Source organism: Echeneis naucrates, chromosome 10, assembly GCF_900963305.1.
Source record: "Echeneis naucrates chromosome 10, fEcheNa1.1, whole genome shotgun sequence".
In the NCBI taxonomy this organism is placed as follows: domain Eukaryota; kingdom Metazoa; phylum Chordata; class Actinopteri; order Carangiformes; family Echeneidae; genus Echeneis; species Echeneis naucrates.
The window spans coordinates 14,456,484-14,476,004 of NC_042520.1; the positions used below are offsets into that span (position 1 = coordinate 14,456,484).

Genomic DNA, 19,521 nt, shown 5'->3' on the forward strand with positions numbered 1-19,521 from the left:
GCATAATGGTTGCTAAAACACTAAGAGAAAAGATCGATCCATGATATAGCAAGTAAACAAAGCAAAATAGTATTCTGCTACTTCTGCTGGTTGAATAAATGTGTCTCTGTTTGTGTGTGTGTGTGTGTGTGCATGTGTCTGAGAAAGAGAGGGAGGAAGAGAGAGAGTGATAGAGTTAGAGAGAGAAAGAGAGAGAGAGAGAGTAAGAGAGAGCATGAGCCCTGAGCAAATTTATATACTTCTCCGATGGACTAGTGACATTTCTCTGAGTTGTGCACTATACAGATTATGTCCACAGTTTAACACTAGTCATGAGCTGGCCTCTAGATGGCATTCAATGTCATCTTAATCATTGCTGCCATGACTGCACCCTCCACCAATTGATGAATGTCATTGGATAGTGAAACCCGATGCCTTTTAATATTTTTTGTTACACATCGTCCCATTTTTGTTTGTATCTTTAACCTTTAATTTTTTAAATTGTCTGTTGCAGGTTGGCCCAACACATAATTTATCTAACTGATAATGTAATTGGTGCACCACTTGACAGATGTGTGTTCCTAATGGCAGAACATGAGTAATGATGAGGCAGAAAAAAAAGAAGAGTTTGCATAACTGTATTCTGAATGTGCAGTCTTTCTCCAAACTAACAAACAGTGTGGCACATGTATCTGTCTGCTGAATAGAAATTAGTCACACACGAAAGGCCATCAAAGGGTGTGATTGAGGGGGTTTGTTCCACAGGAGATGAGTTAAAGGAACTCAGCTAGTCATTTCAGATGTGACTTTCATCATATGCAGACCATAATAATCACATTGCTGTGTTTACTTTGTGAAAGAGAATTTTCCTGTCTCCAGAGTCTTGAGGGACATTAACAAGAGACCACTTCATGTCTTATTCATGGGATATCCAGCATATGTACATAGAGACCGGCTTTTTTGCCGTTTATGGAAAAAGGGCTCAGTTTTTGTCTGTAATGCTGCTTCACCTTCAAATTGATGTGCTGCAGAAACAAAGCATAAAGGACATTTGATACTCTGCTTAAAAGACAAATATTGCATTATTCCTTATTTTTCTCCCTGTTAAAAAATCTTATGAGACAAAAAAAACAATCATATGTTATTGCAACTCTAAATACTTCAGATCAAGGCTCTCAGTCCTAAGCCATTTGTACCTCCAGACATAAAGCTTTCAAAATGGGTCACAAATGTATGTAGGGTAAGTATAAAAAAAAGTAATGTAAAAAAGAAAAGAAAAGAAAAAAAAAAGAAGTTATTTCGTAACCGCTAGCGGCTAACCTAAACTGCTAGATATTGGACGTTTTTAGCAAACAATACTATGCAGCTAAGATTTGTGATTTTCTTTTTTTGTAGTTTCCATAAATTATAGTATTTCCAGTTTTTTTGATCACACTTTTGTGCAACAACATTGCTTAGGAAATTAAAAATGCCAAAGTGACGATGGTTAGTTTTGAGATGAAAGAATGTTTTATTTTTCATCAGGAAGGAAATACAAAAATCAAGCTCCCACTGTACCAAGTCCTCCTTGGTGTCCCACCAACTTGGAATACAGAAACGTTTGGCATTTTTGAAATATTATTTTCAAGCACACATTGGTTAGTATTAATATCCTTTTTATTACCAGATTTTCATCATTTGGACATAAAACTTTAGTGTATATCTCAAGTAATTGCATCCATGGGACAGGAACTTCTCATTCTCAGAACGGAGCCATACTGTTCTGGTATACCATCAGTCTGGATAATAGACCACAGTGAGAGGAAAGGGTGTCCTGTTTCACGTCTTTCATGCCGGCACAGGACTAACCAGAGTGCATTAGGCCTGATTCATGGACCAAGAAAAGTAGGAAAACAGTGAGAGGGGGTTTCAACAGCTATTCTGAGAGAAGAATAATAGCAAGAGGACTGAAGGAAGAGAGAGGGGAGGGGCAAAGGCAGTCCCAAAGGCAGTAGAGAGGCAGCTGGCTCAGAGGTGTGCTTGTCCTTTTTTTAGTTTCCTTCATGCACATCTCCAACTCAAACAGCTGCCAGAGCATTTGCACAGCAAAAGACTGCAGCACCATTATTCCATCGATTGAACAAAAAAAAAAAAAAAAAAAAATCTGCAGCATTGGGAAGCTCAGGTGTTTTGCATTATAATTCTCCTGCCCCTGACTTCCCCCCAGGTTGTGAGTTGAGCACAAAGATGAGATGTAGCGTAAAGTCACATGACCCAGGGTGTGCTGGTGCACAGGTTCTGCAGTCTGACATGTAAGATTTCTGTATATCGCCTATGTTGCCTGCGTGTAATATATAGATAGTCACAACAGGTTAAAAGAGCATGTCAAAAGAGGTCTTTAATGACACGATGGGCTATGTCACTCCTCTTTCTGGTATCTTCTAGTTTCATGTAGCTCCTACCACAGGCTGCTGAATTATATATGTATTGCTTTTCTAAAGAAAGACAGACACTTGTTGTGGTTCTAAAAAATATCCAATTCATGAAATGCTTCAGGAAAGCACCTACCTAAAATCCACCTCAATAACAGCTCCAAACTGAACAGAAGCAATAACTACTGAAAAGCCATTGTTATTGTTATCTGTGGAATGAAAGCATTTGATGCACATCCGAGAAATGAATGAAAAGTCCCTGAGCTAAACCTCATTTAGGCAAAGACTGATACAATGTCAGAGCAGCGATAATAAGCTCCTGCATATGTAGGTAGGGGAGCAACTTAGTGCACAAACCAGAAATAAGAAAAGAGGTTGTTTCATTTATTTATCAAATGTGAAATATTTATAAGATTCAATCTGCTGGCAGTGGAGGACCAGTCAGAACAAACTGTGGGTGGAAGAGTTGCAAAGTTGTTTTATAGATGGATGACCCACCCCCCAAAAAAAGCATCGGGTGGAGGACTGCATCTCTGCTGCATACATTTTTGTCTTAAATAAAATTCCCAGGCTTTCAGGCCATCAAGACTAAGTCAGCTGAACCAGAGTGACAAGACTCTGCAGGCCATTAAAGTTCCACTTTCTTGTGAGAAGGACTGTGTGTGTGTGTGTGTTTCCAACAATGGGTGCGGACACCTCACCCGCATAAAAAGCTAAGGTGTCTACATATACACACAAGCAGAGATGAATACAAAACTGCAGGTGATCCGGTTCAGCCAGTTTGGCTGGAGTGATGTGTTTTTCCTCTAAAAAAAAAAAAAAATACAGACAGCGGCCTCACCTCACATGCCAATTTTGTGAGAGAAAGCTGTGTTTTATTGAAATTAGTCAGTATTTATATCTGAAAAGAAAGAGACACAACAAAAGTGAATCACCTCCTTCTCCATTGCAGCTCACTAAGTTTTGGGTGGAGGATTACTTCTTTCTGAAAGAAAGAAGTTAATTACAGGCTTTTGATGCACTGTAACTGCTTTTTCAGTTGGCAGTAATCCTTATCAAAGTGCTACACAATATGACTGACACCTCCCTCAAATCAAACAGCTAAGACACATCCTCATATACTCTGAAGCACATAGCCAAGTGATTAGAAACAGCCGGAAACGGAAGGAGAGTATGAGTTCTGACTAAAGAGGGAAAGGCAAAGCTTAGGCAGATCACATTCCATGAGTTAGCAGCACTCTCTGAGAAAGACAGCATTTTAAATAAAACAGAAGAAGGCGCACCTCCTTATACAGCAACTTGTGACAAGCCATGATATTCTGAGAGACAGCACACCAGGCTCAGAGCGATCCCCAGGGAAACCCATCCCTCTCTATCAGATAGTCTGTAAATCAGATCCATCAAACATGGCCACTCATCCCAAAACATCCAACGCTCCTCCAAGTTGAGGCCAGACTGACTGTCAGGCTGTGGAGAGTTCATAAACACGTATACGAACTTCCTCTGAGCTGCAAAGCAACCCTAGTCCAGTCCTTGCAGAAAGGATAACATCAGTAATGAAGTAGTTAAGTTTCCATCCAGACCCCCGCCCAATAATAATAATAATAATAATTAAAAAGGTATTGTATTGGCACTGGTTCACCCTGACAGACCCATTAGACTGAGTGGGAAAGGCTTGAGAGGAAGGGCCTGTATCAACATTGATATGAACATGTAAATAAGTTATGGCTAATCTCTCTCTCCTCTTTCTTCTCCTGTTTCATTTACTCTCTCTGTAAAAGCCACATGTACATTTTTTAGAATTCCCCGACTTCTGCTGACGTGAAAAAAGAAATGAAAGATTCATGCTTGTTTGAAAAATTCAAACGGATGTCCTGAACTTTCGGTACAAAGCCGACATGGATAAATAATTTAACCTTTGGTTGCAGGACAGGGAATTATGGGTTTGGGCTGTGCAAATTAAATCCAAACAACTAAACCAAATATGGATCAAAGCATGGATTATGACTTGTGCGCCATTGTCTACATCATCTGCAGTCTCCAGTAATAACTGTGGTTTACATTAACAGCAAAGGCTCATATTCATGCATGTAAACAGAGTCGGCAGGGGGTCGTGATCAGGTGTATCTGATTTTATATATTCTTTAGTTAGATTTGGATTGATGTGAACTAGTGGGGTTGCAGAAGATAGAAAAAAGATGCAGAGCTGGTCAGTGAATGCACCAGTAGAGGGAGACCATGTCCTATTCCCGTGCTGTTAACGCTCCTGTACTCTAATTTCCTGTTTTAGCGAGGAAGTCGTCTGCTTGTAATCAGACAACTAAATATAGATATAAGAAACGCGTCTTAAAGCATTATAAGACCAAATCTGAGAAATGTGTGACCAATCTCTTTCTTCACGTAATGCAAAATAGCACACAAAACTTAAATAAAATAATTTGATATGCGAGATAATCACTAAAACGTTTAACTCAGAAGACTCACATTCTTCTCACTATTTTACTTATATAGCCTTTACAAATTGTCTCGAGACTGAAGTTAGTAATGATGTGAAAACACGAGCTGGTCAGCTGTTAAGGGTTAAACCGAGTCGGACGGGATTGTGAAACCCGAGCCGATGTCTGCTGAATGAGCCCGGCTGTTCTTCAGATCGGCCGGCTCACCTGAGGGGACTGAACAGGTGAGTTTCATGTCGTCATCGACATCCAGATGAGTAAAGTTGTTGGTGTGTCGCGCGCCCTTCCAGACGTTCCTCGCGCGGTCCCGTCCCTACTGCGTCAGAAGCAGCAGCAGCGAAGAAGAAGAAGATTAAGTTACGCACATAAAACCCGGAGTCTGTGGGATAAATGAGGGTGGCCGGCAGGAGGCTACTGTGTAAGTACCAAATGTGTCTGAATGGAGAGTTAACTGGGAATAATAGCTGAACCTTTGGTCTATTACGAACGTGTTTCTGGTTTGTCGTCTCACCTGAGCAGCCAGGTGAGCAGCCGTGACACCTGTTCGCAAGCAGCGTGTTGCATTCACTACAACACACAGTGTGCCTTAACACCAAAGTGTGCCAAGTTCCTGTTTGACAAAGCCGGACTTTGGTCTGGTGTTGTCAGGCTTTAAATGGAGAAATTTAACTCTCACTGTTGGCTCTGAGTGAGCTTTTCATTCCTCTCTTTAGTTTTTTTAGTATGGTGGATGATGGTGTCTCTCAGAGAGGTGGCCCTTATAAAATGGAGGAACTTGGTTTAAGGTCACTACGGGAGTGTCCTCAGTGTCTGGAGCAGCTGGATGTGTCAGCCAAGGTCCTGCCCTGCCAGCACACTTTCTGTGTGAACTGCCTGCAGAGGCAGAAAGCAGCCCACTCCCAGCTGCTGTGTCCACAGTGTGGTGCCCCTGTCTCAGCAAAGACGGTGGAGGAGCTCCCTTCAAACCAGCTCCAGGAGGGGCTGAAGATGTCCACGAGGCCCAGCAGCAACAGACAGACTGGCCACTATGCAGTCCCCTCGTCTAGGGGCAGGTCCACAGCGAAGGACGGTCAGCAGGAGAGTCAGCACAGAGAGACACAAGGGCGCAGTGAGGTCAGTGCATGAACACGACCTAATCCACTGTACATTTGTAACAATTAATGACTGAGATCATCTCTGACTTTGCCTCTGGGGGCATCTATGAGTTTTACCCATTTGTGCCAGTTAGGCTTTTTACAAGAAACAGACTGCTTTACAAAACTTAATGCATGGATGTTAAAGGGTTAGGGTTAGGGTTATAGGGTTGTATATTGGCATATACAATACAATATAACATCTCTCTATTAACACACACATATGTACACTTTTTTGTTGTTAATATGACCACACAAGAATAATTTTTGCTAATTTAGCAAATAACCCTAACCTACAAATTGATTTGTAAGCTTGATCATAATGCCCAATCAGGAGAGCTATCTAGGCCAAATTAAACTTCTCATGGTATTTTCTGGTCACCTCATCCACCCCTGTGATGTCTCAGTAATTCAGTCCTTTTTACTTGTATGTAATAGGGCATGTGTCTTATCTCTGACAGACTGAATTACTTACTCACCACTGAATGTTCACTTAACTAATCATAATAATGATGTAACTTAATATGTATGATACACGCAAGTGCAAAAGTGATCAGACTTTTCAAAATGAGCTCATCTCCAACCTGCAGGAATGTTTAAAATTTTTATTTTATAGCTATACCTCAGTTGACGGTGAATTTTTGAGGGTGAGTCCATTCCTTTTCTTCAGAAACAAGAAGCTAGTCAGGAGAGCTCTGGTATAATTTCAAACAACCACTGTACAGGAAGTTAAGAAGTAAGAATAAACTAATATCAAAACAGAATTGAAAAATTTTCTTTGCTAAAAGTAGGACTGAGTGAGAAAAATCAAAAATTTATCGCAGAGAAACAAAATGGTTTAGTTTCTCACCAGACTCACAAAAGGAAAAAAGAAAAATGTTTTTATAGAAATAATGTCTGATCTCCTAAACTGTAGCTTCTTATCACTTATTTGTACTTGTTTTCCAATTATTGTGTAAAATCTCTACACTAGAATACCTATCCCTGATCAATAACCTGATCAATAAAACATGAATACTGATCAAATTTGAAATGGATTTTCGGTTTAGAAAAAGTAATTTAGTCCTTTTTTTTTTTTCAAGATTTCAAAATGACAAAATATAGTCAAATCCGCTACTCACTGAGCAGTGGAAAACAATGCCAATGTTAACTCTTATCAGTGTCTCCATCTCATCTTTTCTTAAACTTGTATTTCCCTGCAAACCCACAAGGTTTGTCTCAGTGCTTTCTGATGACAACCTAGTGCAGCTTGTTATGAAGTTCTTATCTTTCCACGTTCACCACCACCCACTTCTTTTAAAAAACATATTCTGAAAAAACACATTGCTAAATAAACACAGGTATCACAAAGAAAATCTTATCTGCAACTAAAAATATTGCCATTAAGTGACCTAGCATCTGTAAAATGATTGATGATTGATGCTTTACATGTGATGCTAATTGCATATTAATTTCTTATAATCAGCCTAATCTTGAAAGATAATGATCACATTTTACGATTTTAGACAATATGTATTTAATCATATTTAGATTATTAATCTGACAAATGTATTTGGAGTTCACACACAAGACTGAAAATCTATACAGAAAAATCACGCAAGTTAGGCAATATTATTTATTATTTTTTAATAGAACATATACTGCCCATCTTCCTTTTCTGCATGTCACTGAAAAGAATAAAGGAAAAATGACTTTCAGTAAAGCCTGAGTCATAACTTGATATCACCTGAAAGTGCAAAAAAAGCAAATTTGATATATGTACATATCTAGATAAAAACAGACCATAAAGGAAATCAAGTGGCTTGTCTCACACAATCAGATTCGATGAAAACTAATTCCATGATGTCTTCAACCAAAGACATGCACTGAATGATACTCAACCTCGTTGAAACTTGTAATGTGTCTGGGGCTTTTTGCAGTTGTTTTGGTCTGTCTTCTGTCTTGTTAAAAGATGACTTGTGATAAGCATCTGTTTGCAGTTTGCCATAGTAAAGGCAAAAATAACAAAAATACACATAATACAACACAAAAATAAAATTTTTGCAAGACAATGCTTTATTTTGTCAAATGAGTACAATCGAGACAGCCTTGACATTCCATATCACAGGATAGACAGTGGATGACGTGTTTTTTGTTTGTTCCTTAGCTTGCTGCCAGAGCTTCAACAAGATACCAGCGAGGTGATATGTCAGAAGAGCTGGTCCTCATGCCTGTTGACGGTATCAACCCAAAACACAAAGTAGATGAAAACTGGCACAGAGAAAATTCATGTGACAGCAGCAGTGTGCCTGTCAATGCCAGTACGCTGCAGGCTGCCAGCCTGAAGCCTCAGCAAAAGGCCCTACAGCCTTCCCAGCCACTGGCACTCTGCAGGGCGCTGTACAACTTCAATCCAGAAGAAATGAGTCTGGAAGACAGTAAATATTTTCTTGGCTTCCTCAAGGTTTGATTCTCAAACTACCTACTTAATGCAGAAGCATATTTTCACTGGGTTCAGTCACTGGCATGTGTACACTTTATCTTCCAAATGATGAGCAGGTGTTTCTGTTCTTCAGTTTACGCAGAGGAAATGCAATACACTTCAGAAATCCTGCAGATAATAGTACGGTATTAAAGTTCAGGAGTTAAATCACTGTTGGTAATTTAAATTGATCTTGTGAAAGATGCAGCAGGAATTGCTTGGCTAATCAAGTAAAATATAAAATATCACCTGATATATCAATAAATTAAATTTGACTGTTGAGAGATGAAGAGCTGAATCAGACCTCTGCTACAGTTGTTCTTACTTACCCTGAAGGATTTCTAAGGAAGTTATATAAGGGCTTCAGCACTTCTGTGCTCTTCATTTAAGTACACGCCCCCCCCCCCCCCTTTTTTTTTTTTCTTTTTTGCCAATGGTCAAATGGTTTTTAGAGTGTGGTTGGCTCTAGAAAGTACATGGCCTGCAGACACAAATAGGGTTGATGTGTCACATGTTACAGAAGAAACAGTGCTTGGAGAGTTTCTGAGTGCCAAGTCTGCAGGGCAAGCCCACTCTGCCATATCAACCTGGCAATCTTTTTTGTTTTACATCCTTGGTTTCTCTGCATCTCACCTTTTCATCATTTTCTGAGGACTTTCCGTGTGTCTGTTACTTATTTCTGGTTTACAGGGAGACGTCCTTACTGTCATCAGACGGCTGGATGAACACTGGATTGAAGCCAAGCTAGGTGACAAAGTTGGGATTTGCCCTCAGCAGTTTACAGAGGTGAGTCTTCCCTTTATTTCTGTCTTCCTTCATAATTTCAATGTAGGTTGTTGCCTTTTCAGTGTGATCACCATTGACACTTGCTATTTGGGACATTGGTTCTAAAGTGCAGCTCTTATAACGACTTGAACCATAAATGCTGTTGCTTGGTGTCATTAATTCCAGGTCACTGCCAGGGCACTACCTTGATTTTCATTCAAATCTTTGATTCAGCCATAAATGTCACTCCTACACTGCAAAGTGCTGAGGCACAGAGCTAATCTGTAAAGCCCTGCTGTGTCTGCAGCTGCTCATTAGTCAGTGACTATGTACCCAGGTTTGCAGAGGTTGCTTAGCTATCTGGCTGTCATTTGTTTTCCACTTAACTTTCTGCTTCCAGTAATTACCTTCATCCATGCTGAGGAAAATTATATGTGTTTCTACAGCAGGGTTTAGGGGGTTTCTCGGTCACTTCTCGCTCACTACCCTAAATTGTCATCTGTTTTGCTGTAGTTTGTCCTCAGTATTTTGCCGCCTCCTATGAGTCTTCTCCTCCTTATGCCTTTCATCTCATGTTCACCCGTGTCTTCTCCTAGAGCCCCGCCTCAGTGATGCTCTTCATCTTAAGTCTATTCTTTCATCCTCTACTTTCCTCCTCTTCCCCTTCCTTTCTGAGCCTGCCACTCCTTGTGTCGTGCAGCCAGGCGTGAAGACACAGTAATGCTTTCTCTGCTTGGGTGGCATAACAGCACATCACTGTGGGGAGTGAAAGCATTAACCCTGCCATGCCTATCTTTCTGCCTGCCTGTCTGTGCAGCTACTCTCTCAGCACCAGTCAACCTTCCCTGGCTTACTGGCTGGTACTTATCCTCCTGTCTGCTTGCCTCCTTGCCTGGCTGTCCAACAAGTTGTAGGGGTGAGTGGAGTAGTGATAAGTGGGTGTATTTAGGCAGCCGCTTCGCTGATCAGCAGGAGCAGAGGTTGACAGGCACTAGTAGAAGGTAGGAGCTAGTTGGAGAGGATTTTCTTGACTGAGGATTGACTATTTTCTATAATATGATCCTGATTTTAACTGTGGCTTCTTTTTATGCGTTCATCTCTTTCAGCCAAACTCAGTGGCTGCCAAACTGCTAGAGGGAAAGAGTCGGAAGGTGAGTGACTCAGCAGAATTTCACCATCACAGTGGAAGCGGGGGCAAAGACAAGGCCACTGACGCATCAAATAGGACCAACCATTCTGGAATCGCTCAAGTCCCAGCCAAGACACCTATCATCAATGCGTTGCCCCTCTCCAGCCAGTGGAGACAGCCTGCAGCCAGCAATTTTCACATCAAGGATAAAACCAAAGGAGAGACAACAAACATCAGCACCAACATTTTTAACCATCAGAATCAGCCACACTGCCAGTCTGTGCCCTCAGCTGCCCAGGGCCACTCTCAGCCTTTCAGAGTGAACTCCCATCGAATTAAACGCCACTCTGACACTACACAAAGACACCGGTTACAGGCGAGTCAGGTACAAACATATCTGTCCTAATGCATGTTTTCTTGAAGTGATACAAGTCTCTCAAGTTTAAGCTAAGTAGATGACACTTTGATTATCTTTAATCAGAACTATGTCTGGCTTTGTTTTGTTTACAGTCCCTTGTTTTAACATAAAACATGTGGTCGGCAAAAGGCACAGACGTTTTCTGTGGGATAGTAGATGTTTTGAGCCACCTAGGGATCGCAAATTATCTTACAGGGAGAGAACAATGACACTAAACTAAAGGAATGACTGAAAGGGAGGCATCGCCCTTGTTGTGGCCATTACAAAATTAAATGTTTTTCATTAAGACACCACAAATGCAGTACGGCTGGCTATGAAGAGTGAGGACTGGAGGTGAGTGGACTGAAACTTTGAAACCTCCTTAATCATGAGTCCTGGGACATGAGTCAGGTTTTACCCATAGAGAAAGATAGGAGTTTGTCATCTGCATAGAGATTACTCCATGAAATAACATTTTTCGTAAATTTTATATTTTTGAAAAGGTGTTAAAATCCCCTGCCTCAAGCTACAGAAAAAAAGTTTACACATCGGCCCTAACCCTAACCCTAATACATCGATTATGCAGTTGAGGGTCTAAGGCCAGTTTGGCTTTCCAAATATGTTTACATGATAAAGAAGCAAGATAGAAAAACTAGCAGAGTGCTGTAAAATATTAAATGAACATTAACTGGTGACCAACTTAGCTTTATTCTATTGAACACATGCACGACAACAGTTTGGGCAAAAAGTGGGAGATGTTGCCATCCATTTGCTTAAGGAGCAGTGAGACAAAATACTGTGAAAATTATATCAGGTCATAGCCAGCTTGTGCCTGAGTGCACTGTGAACATAAAAGCCTCAGCAAGGTTTAATAATATAGCTTGCTGCCAAGTGCCTTGCCTCCTGAGATAATAATTTCCCTTTGATTCAGTTTAAATTGTACTGCACTACCCTGCAATCATCCATGTCAGAGCATTAAAATGCTAAACCTCATGCAAGATGGAGAAAACAACAAGGGGAAGGGAGGAAGTTGAGACTTAAGAACACGATAAAAAGGAGGAAAAGTGAGCAATATAACCAGACAAGGAAAAAGTGAGGGGAAATATTGAAAACAAAGTTGGTGTAGATCTAGGAAGAGAAAAAGGAAACACAATTGCTGATCTGTAAAAAAGGCAAAAGCCAAGAAGCAAGAAGAAGAAGGAGGCAAAATGAGAGATAGATGCAGAGAGTGGGAGGCTTGGAGAGTCCCTCAGTGTGTCTGCTTATCTCCCTCATGCTGATGATGATGAGTCACTGGTGAAGTTGGTTATATAACGGACCCCTCTCTCTTCCCTGCCTTCAAACTCCTTCCTCTTCACTAAGCTGGTAACACGCACTTTCACATCAGTGGGTCAGTTATAGGAGACACTCAGTTCCTTTTTTTTAAAGGAGCAGAGTGCTCTTATCTCAAACCTGAGACAGACTTCCCACTGATCAAGCCACCATGTGTGCTATTCTTAATGTTGCGTCTCAGCAGCTCTCCCCTCTGATTTGGCTGTTTTACAGAAAGGTGCAGCTTCTCACCAACTGTGGGTGAAATAATGCATGAATTAGAGTGAATATTGGCATAGTTACATAAGATCAAAATTTTACATGGACATGAGCCAAAGGCAGGTCTTCAGAAGAAATATAGAAAACTACAGTCCCCAGTTCAGTGGTGCATATACCAAATAAGATTGATACAGAAAACTTAAGTTGAATCATTGAGGCCTGCAAATTGTTTATGTAATGGAGCTCAAATTGATCAGCAAATATTCTGTTATTTGATTATTAATTTACTAAGCAAATAACAACATTAGTATAAGCATATTTTAGGTGTCAAGTAACTGACTAGAAATTAATCTAGGTAAAGAAATACAAAGTTACAATGGCCCATCTAAACAGGTCAGCCATGGCGGGTGCTTACAGTAGCCACTTATTTAAAGTCCGACAGGAGAGTTGAAAGTTGAAGATCCACAATCTCTAAAAACCCATTTTTCAAATTTCCCTGCAGCAAGGGGAAAAAAGCAAGAAAAAGCTGATAGTGGAATTTAGAGGCCAAGTGGCACAGTGCTGCTGCATCTACCCTTTTGAGGTCCCGATCTTGAATTGAATTCTTCATTTGCTATGGAGCCAATAAAGAGAATTAAAGATTAGTGACTTGTGACATTTTAGAGGTCTACATGATTGTGAGCTTAACTGCAGCATTTCCAGTCATTCAAGGGATGCTGTGCTCAGGCATGCAAAAAAGAGGTACAGTTGTCAAAACAGGATGCAATAAAAGTACACATTTGCAGCTGTTCTTTTTCTTATGTAATCGAAGTTCAACACTTCTATCATGTAGCAAACTGTTAAATCTTTAAAGCCTTGATGTCCTCCCACATAGGTGTTGTCACTTATGTTGACATCTTGTGTGGGCATGTGCATTTGGCTTTGTTGCAACTCTGAAAGGTGAGCAAATTACACCATTATCCATGGACAGCTGAGACTGAGTTAAAATCTCCTGGAGAGTGAGCAAGATGTTTTTTTCAATTTAATTATTTAAAGAAATATTTTTTGAATATCTGGAATTAGCCAATGTAGACCAATGCATGCAGCCCTCACTCCTTTCATCAATAGTTGTTGAAATCAGGATATGACATGCAGTCTTTATATGTAAGCAAGGTAGAGTAAAGCAGGAATATAATATCATAAACACTGTCATCTACAGGAGAAAATTTATTGTGTTGAAAGAATAAACTTTCATGCCACAAGTAATGAAAATATTTGTACTGGAAACAGAAAATGACGCGCTACAATCTGCAATTTTTTTTTGGTCACACATCTAACCCATGAATATCAGGCATATTCATGTTGAAGCAAGTCCTGAGAACTGCAGCCGCCAGGATCATGTGACGTTACTGTTGATGTCAGTGTGATGGCTCTGAGGAATTTGGGGACAAATGTTGTTGCATGCCAGGCTAGTCTCAAACTGAGGTGAAAGCTACTATGTAAAAGAGATTATTGGCATTTTATTTTCAGCAGAGCACCAGCCCTCATTCGCCTGACTGCAGGCCTAACTAGTCAGAGTAATTAAAAAATTCCTGCGTGGGTGTGCAAGGCCTACAGTAATTAATTGTGGGACATTTCTATTTGGAACAGCTACTTTTACACACTCACTATGAACTAGTGTGGAAACTGTTGAGTTTAGGAAACACATCTTGAAAATAGTCTATCTTCTTTGATGTTTGACATTTTTGTGACAAGCTAATTATAAAAGTTTTATGGTGAATGAAGACTTTTGATATTAAAGGTTGTTTGGCAGTGTTGAAGACCAGATCTGAGTTCTCTAAAGCTTTTTGTTTTGTTTACTTGCAGATTAAGTTGGCTTCTTAAAATAATCACCACAAAGCCTGGTTATGTTAAAAGAAATAATTCAGAAATCTTCTTTAAGCATGCAAAATTAAATCATATGAAATAAACAATTATTCGGAAATACAAATGAATTATATAACACATTTATTGTGGGCTCATACAGATCAGTAAAAGGTATTAGCTGGTTGCTCATTTATAATGAACATCCAATCACATAGGTGGCATTTTTTTTTTTTAATTATTATTACATTGACATTACAAACATTTCCTGTATCCTGCTGCTAGGTCACTGCACCTGGCCATTGTGTGACCGCAGCATAACTGAAGCCGACCAACTCTTTGTATCTGGTAAAGAACAAACCAAGAATAGAAAAAGGACACAGCGTAATGAAGGGAACTGAATAATTTAAAACTTGAAAAAAAATGGTTGTCAGGGACACAACATTTTTAAGAGATGGCACTGTTTTAATGTTAAAAGATGCCGATTAATAAAGATGCTTATTTCTCTTTTGCATTTCCCTCAACTCTATTTTGGAAGGGACTTGGAAAAAGCATTGTAAGGCCAAAAAGTACTTTAGATACATTAGTTATAGATGACAGTGATGCTCGTCTACCTTATCTCTTATATAACATAAGGCTGGTATGACTTCAGGACATAAAAACTATATCCTAACTTAATCTCTTACTTCTTCCTCATAGCACTGCCTTTGACAGGAAAGGCTATCCTTCTAGTGTTGGCTGCATCCTAATTACGGCTCTTTGTGTTTCTCTGAGTTACTGTGAATGCAGGGCAACTTAATGGTTGGAGAGCTGTAAGATTCAGGGATAAACAACACAATATAGAAGAAACCCGAGGCTCACAGGCCAGCATTCATGCTTTAGTAGTTGAGTGGTTGTGCTGTAAATAGAAGCAGCCATCTCTTAAAGTCACAAAGTAGATGCTAGACACTGGGAAAATTATTTTCTTCTCCTTGTAATGATAACAGTTAAATGGATCATGTTAGTATGGTTTGTTTGGTGAGAAGAGAACATAAAAATGTACTTAATTATAGTAAAGATTTCACTAAAAGGCCTGCCACAGTTTCGGTATTAAGGAGTTGGGGATTAGCCTTAATACTAGTCCATTAATGTTTTTGAGGCACACCTCAGTATCGCTCCCTGCTAATCACTAACTGTGGCAAACCTGACTCATGGTCTGACGATTTAGAGCGTGTCAGTGTTTCTTAACTCTTGGATTGGGAAAAAAAAAAAAGCATCAACGACGAGACACAGGCTCAACAAATGGTGTGATGAGTAATCAGCCCAATGTGTTTGGTGGCGTGATCTCAGTTTCTACCATCATAAAAACTAAACTATTTAGTTTAATATATCTGGTGTTGGTTATGATATTAGCAGATGGGTCCAACATTTTATCAAGTGGGTCTTTTATTATTCATTTATAATTATTATTAAAACCTTTTTCTTTGCTTGCTGTAATTATTCCTCCAGTTCACGCTGGCCAGATTGTTTTGCTTTCAGTGAAGGTGATGGGGGACAAAATGCACAATTCACATTCTATGCAAAAGTATATTCCAAGTTTAAATTAAGTCAATCAGGCTTTGCTCTGAATTGGACCAATTAAGATATTGTATCTTCTGAAGTTAGTCTTTGGAATTCTCTGGTCACTCCACCACTTTGGTTGAAACAGAAATATTGCTGAATCTACTTAATGGATTAATTTTGTACAGACAATCATGCTCGACATAGAATGAATGCTAATGGCTTTGGTAGTTCGCTTTTCTTCAAGAGCCACCAGCACTTTAACAATTTTGGCTTTTAGTGGAATATCTTATTTGTCAACCTAATGTGGAATACAATCTGTTGACTTTTGCTTTTATACTAAGTTATTGAATTATTACCGTGCATTCTATTTAATGATAACTTTGAATTTATTGCATCACAGAGCGAGAGAAAGATGACCAGTGAGACTCCACCCACCATGTCAATGGCTCTAGTGAACCCCCAAATGCCCTCTTCCTCAGCAGACAGCAAAAACTCCTCCACACAGCAGCTATCCATCAGTGTGTGAGTCACTTTATTTCAATGTAATGATAATCTAGGGTCACAGCTCCAAGTCATGAAGAGTAAAAAAAATAACAAGGAACTGTAAAATACCCACAGAAAAGCAAACATGATCTTGATTATTATAGATAGTGTGGTAGTAGCATGCACAAACCTTCTGTGTGACTCCTCAGGTGTGCTGTCCTGTACTCCTACAAACCACGACGATCAGAGGAGCTGGAGCTGAGGAAAGGAGAGATGGTGGGAGTTTATGGAAAGTTCAAAGAAGGCTGGCTGCGTGGGCTATCACTCAGAACAGGCAAAGTGGGTATTTTGCCCAGTAACTACATCACGCCTGTGCTGAGGTGAGAGGTTGTGGACCCTCGCTACGTAATGTGGGAGCTCTTCGTTCAAATAAACTTTATCTACAGAATGATGATCATACTGCCAATAGTTGAGTTTTCACTGATGTCTCTTGCTACCTCACTGCAGAACCTCGGCCAGACTCCTGGAGACCAAAGCAGCTAACGCATCTGCACAGTACAACACTATTGCTGGAAGGAAACCTACTGCTCCCAAGAATCCAGCTGTGTTCCTCGCGCTTGATAGGGTGAATTGTGATGGAGCTATGTACTCAACAGGACAGGTCCCAACTGTGCCAAGTACACAACATGCAACATCATCCACTGGCACTAGAAAACCATCCTTCTATGGGGGCTCACAAGGTTGGGACACTGTCAGACGTATCTTTAACCCTCATAGAGGTGAGTGTAAGACAACCCCTTTTTCTTATATCTTATATATCTTATTCTTATATATTCAATTGTACTTCACCTGATTCTTAAACAGTGCCTCAAAAAGTGTTTTTGTTTTTTCTCTAGGGTCCAACCATTTCTCCTATACTTCCACGTTAAACGCCCCATCCCACTCTCAGCACTTTGCACAAGTTCAGGCATCTGGTTACTCACCTGCCATGCAGAGAAAGAGCAACGGCAGCATCATGATGAATTCTGGCAGACCTCTGGGCTGGAAGACTGAGACAGCAGTGCCCTCTGCTGCTGCAATCCTGAAAGACAGAGATTTTACTGCTTCGTGTGAAACAACATTTCCATATGACAAGCAGCCTACCAATGGGCCACACTCAATTTTAGTCCGACCTGATTCACACAAGAACAATACAGACAAGGTAATATTATGATGATTTTATGTTATGTACTGTATATTGTATGTAAACCCAAACTCTGTTTTTGTTGTCTGTTGGTGCATGCACCTTACAGTAAATGTTTTACTCTTCTAGCCTGCAAAGTCAGTGCGGTTCCTCACAGAAGAAGATTCCCCTTCTCTAAGACCTCGGGCCTCCTCGTGGTCCACCGGCAATCAGAACCCCTCCAGCTGTCAACCAGGCCCTCCTCCATTAGAAGTTTGGGCCCCATCACTTACCTTGGGAAGAGATGGACCAGGGATTATTCTGAAAGAAGGAAAAGCTCCTATTCTCAGGAAAAGCCTTGAAACAGCCATCTCAGACCTTGGCTCTAACTCACAGAAAACAGTATTTTTGCAACCATCGCTATCAGCTGTATCAGCTCAGTTCAGCCCCAGCAGGTATGCATGATTTGTGTGTGCAAAGCCTAAGCAGTGGTTGCTTAGGTGACATATGTAAACATTTATGGAGTGAACCAAACCGTCTGCCTAACTTTTTTTTTCTTTTTTTCTCTTTTTACCTCCAGACACAGAGTGATCACAAAACATTTGGCTCAGACAGACTCTGAGCTCAATTTACTTCAAGGAGAGCTTGTGCTTGTCCACAAACCTCGACCTGACGGGCGCGTTCTGGTTACTCAAGAGAGCAGTGGGCAGACAGGCTTATTCTACGGCAGTGTTCTTCAAGCCCTCGAGAGGCTCAGCTGACTGTATGGTTACTGCCGTAGTAGTTTATTTATACTTCTATATTCAAACTGCCAGATGACTTGACTGACCTGCTGCACCACAGAATGTGTTTAAGTCCCAAGGTTGATAATGCCAAATGACAATCTTATGAGGGAATTGTTGTTTTTTTTTATGCTTACATTTAAATTATCCAGACCAGAGATATATTTTGTGTCCTTCAATGTGTGTGCATGTTTGTTACACATGTACATGTAATACAAAAATTTTGCACAAAAAGCCACCTAATGACTGTTCCTTGTTTGATATCCATGTTACACGCATTGGTGAGTGCCTTTGTAAAAAAAACCCAAAAAGAAACCTGTCTTTAAACCAGACTAAAATGATTATCATCTAGAATATCTGTTCTGCTTCAGTGGTAATAAATTGTACTTGCATAACATTGGTAGTGTGGTGTTTTACTAAGGATGTACAATATAATCTTTTAACCGAGAACAGAATGTTTTATCCATCAGAGAAAGTCTCACTGAAATGCATATTGAATAAACACAATGGCAGCAAAATGAGTGAATGTGAGCATTGCTCATGCAGCATTTTTAAATATTCTCACGCAAAAACTTAAGAATCCAAGCAGTGTTACAAATTCCATATTATGTTACAGAGTTACTATATGTTCTACAAACCTCATTCTGCAAACTGTCTCCCCAGCCACTAGTGAAGTGGGATTATCTTCAACCCTAAATGCACCACTAGTAGAATGAATGTAGACTTGAGACAATTCATACACCTAAAAAGGTAATTGGGGTTATGTGCTACCACTCTGTTAACTGCTGTGTTGAAGAGGGTTCTTGTGTCTATTCTACTCCCTGGCCTGTATATTTGAGACTGATATTGATGTCAGTACAGGAGAAATGTGCAGCACATTATCAACTGTGATGTCTCCTTGTCATTCATCTAAGCCTTTAATTGTAATGGGATTCAAAATACAGATTTATTCATATTTACAAACTTAATTTTTGTTTTATTGAACTTATTTGTTGTAATGCTGTTTTGTCAAGCAATTGTTTTGATTAACAATACATCTAAGAATTATTTTCTATCAAACGGTAGTTCTGTGCATAAAATTTGAAAAAATAGAGAAAGTTGAAATGACTTATTTAATTTTCCGGTAGGAGAGCGCTCCACCTGCCATCAAAAAAATGATTCCATCTTTCTATGATGGCTGTTCACTTTAGCCTACCTGCTCACTGAAGACCTGTAGTGTATGAATTCGTTCCAACGGAAAGGCAAATGAAACATCCACCCCGCAGCTGCATAACTAACGTTAACTTTGGTGCTAACGTCGGGTACCTCTCCTCCCCAGTAATAACAGCGGTCATGTTACTGCTGTAACCACCTGAACAATGAACGAAAGACCCGAAGACCCGAAGACCCGAAGACCCGTGGGTATGAACCGCAAACGAATCATGAATCAACAGATTATGTTCAATAATT

General features: G+C 40.0%; 1 protein-coding gene across 3 annotated transcripts; it reads left to right on the forward strand.

Moving 5' to 3' along the window:
* The first annotated feature begins 5,028 nt into the window (after positions 1 to 5,028).
* On the forward strand, positions 5,029 to 18,469 carry sh3rf2 (SH3 domain containing ring finger 2). 3 transcript variants are annotated; one of them, XM_029512852.1, is made up of 11 exons: positions 5,029 to 5,264; positions 5,560 to 5,959; positions 8,126 to 8,422; positions 9,131 to 9,226; positions 10,312 to 10,710; positions 16,046 to 16,167; positions 16,338 to 16,508; positions 16,636 to 16,907; positions 17,025 to 17,329; positions 17,441 to 17,745; positions 17,871 to 18,469. In XM_029512852.1, exons 2-11 carry the CDS (start codon positions 5,570 to 5,572, stop codon positions 18,049 to 18,051), a joined length of 2,538 nt encoding a protein of 845 aa, XP_029368712.1. In that variant the 5' UTR covers positions 5,029 to 5,264; positions 5,560 to 5,569; the 3' UTR covers positions 18,052 to 18,469. The 3 variants fall into 3 exon arrangements, with proteins under 3 accessions (XP_029368712.1, XP_029368711.1, XP_029368713.1); XM_029512851.1 differs by having other exon boundaries at positions 5,030 to 5,264; positions 10,312 to 10,719; XM_029512853.1 differs by having other exon boundaries at positions 5,030 to 5,264; positions 5,632 to 5,959; positions 10,312 to 10,719.
* Positions 18,470 to 19,521: the final 1,052 nt, after the last annotated feature.

What these genes read in the sequence shown, in the direction of transcription:
- sh3rf2 (XM_029512851.1), top strand. Translation starts at nt 5,570, where the DNA reads ATGGTGGATGATGGTGTCTCTCAGAGAGGTGGCCCTTATAAAATGGAG. An exon ending in AGACACAAGGGCGCAGTGAG is followed by an intron (nt 5,960 to 8,125) that starts GTCAGTGCATGA and finishes TTTGTTCCTTAG; the next exon opens with CTTGCTGCCAGAGCTTCAAC. An exon ending in GCTCAGTTCAGCCCCAGCAG is followed by an intron (nt 17,746 to 17,870) that starts GTATGCATGATT and finishes TTTTACCTCCAG; the next exon opens with ACACAGAGTGATCACAAAAC.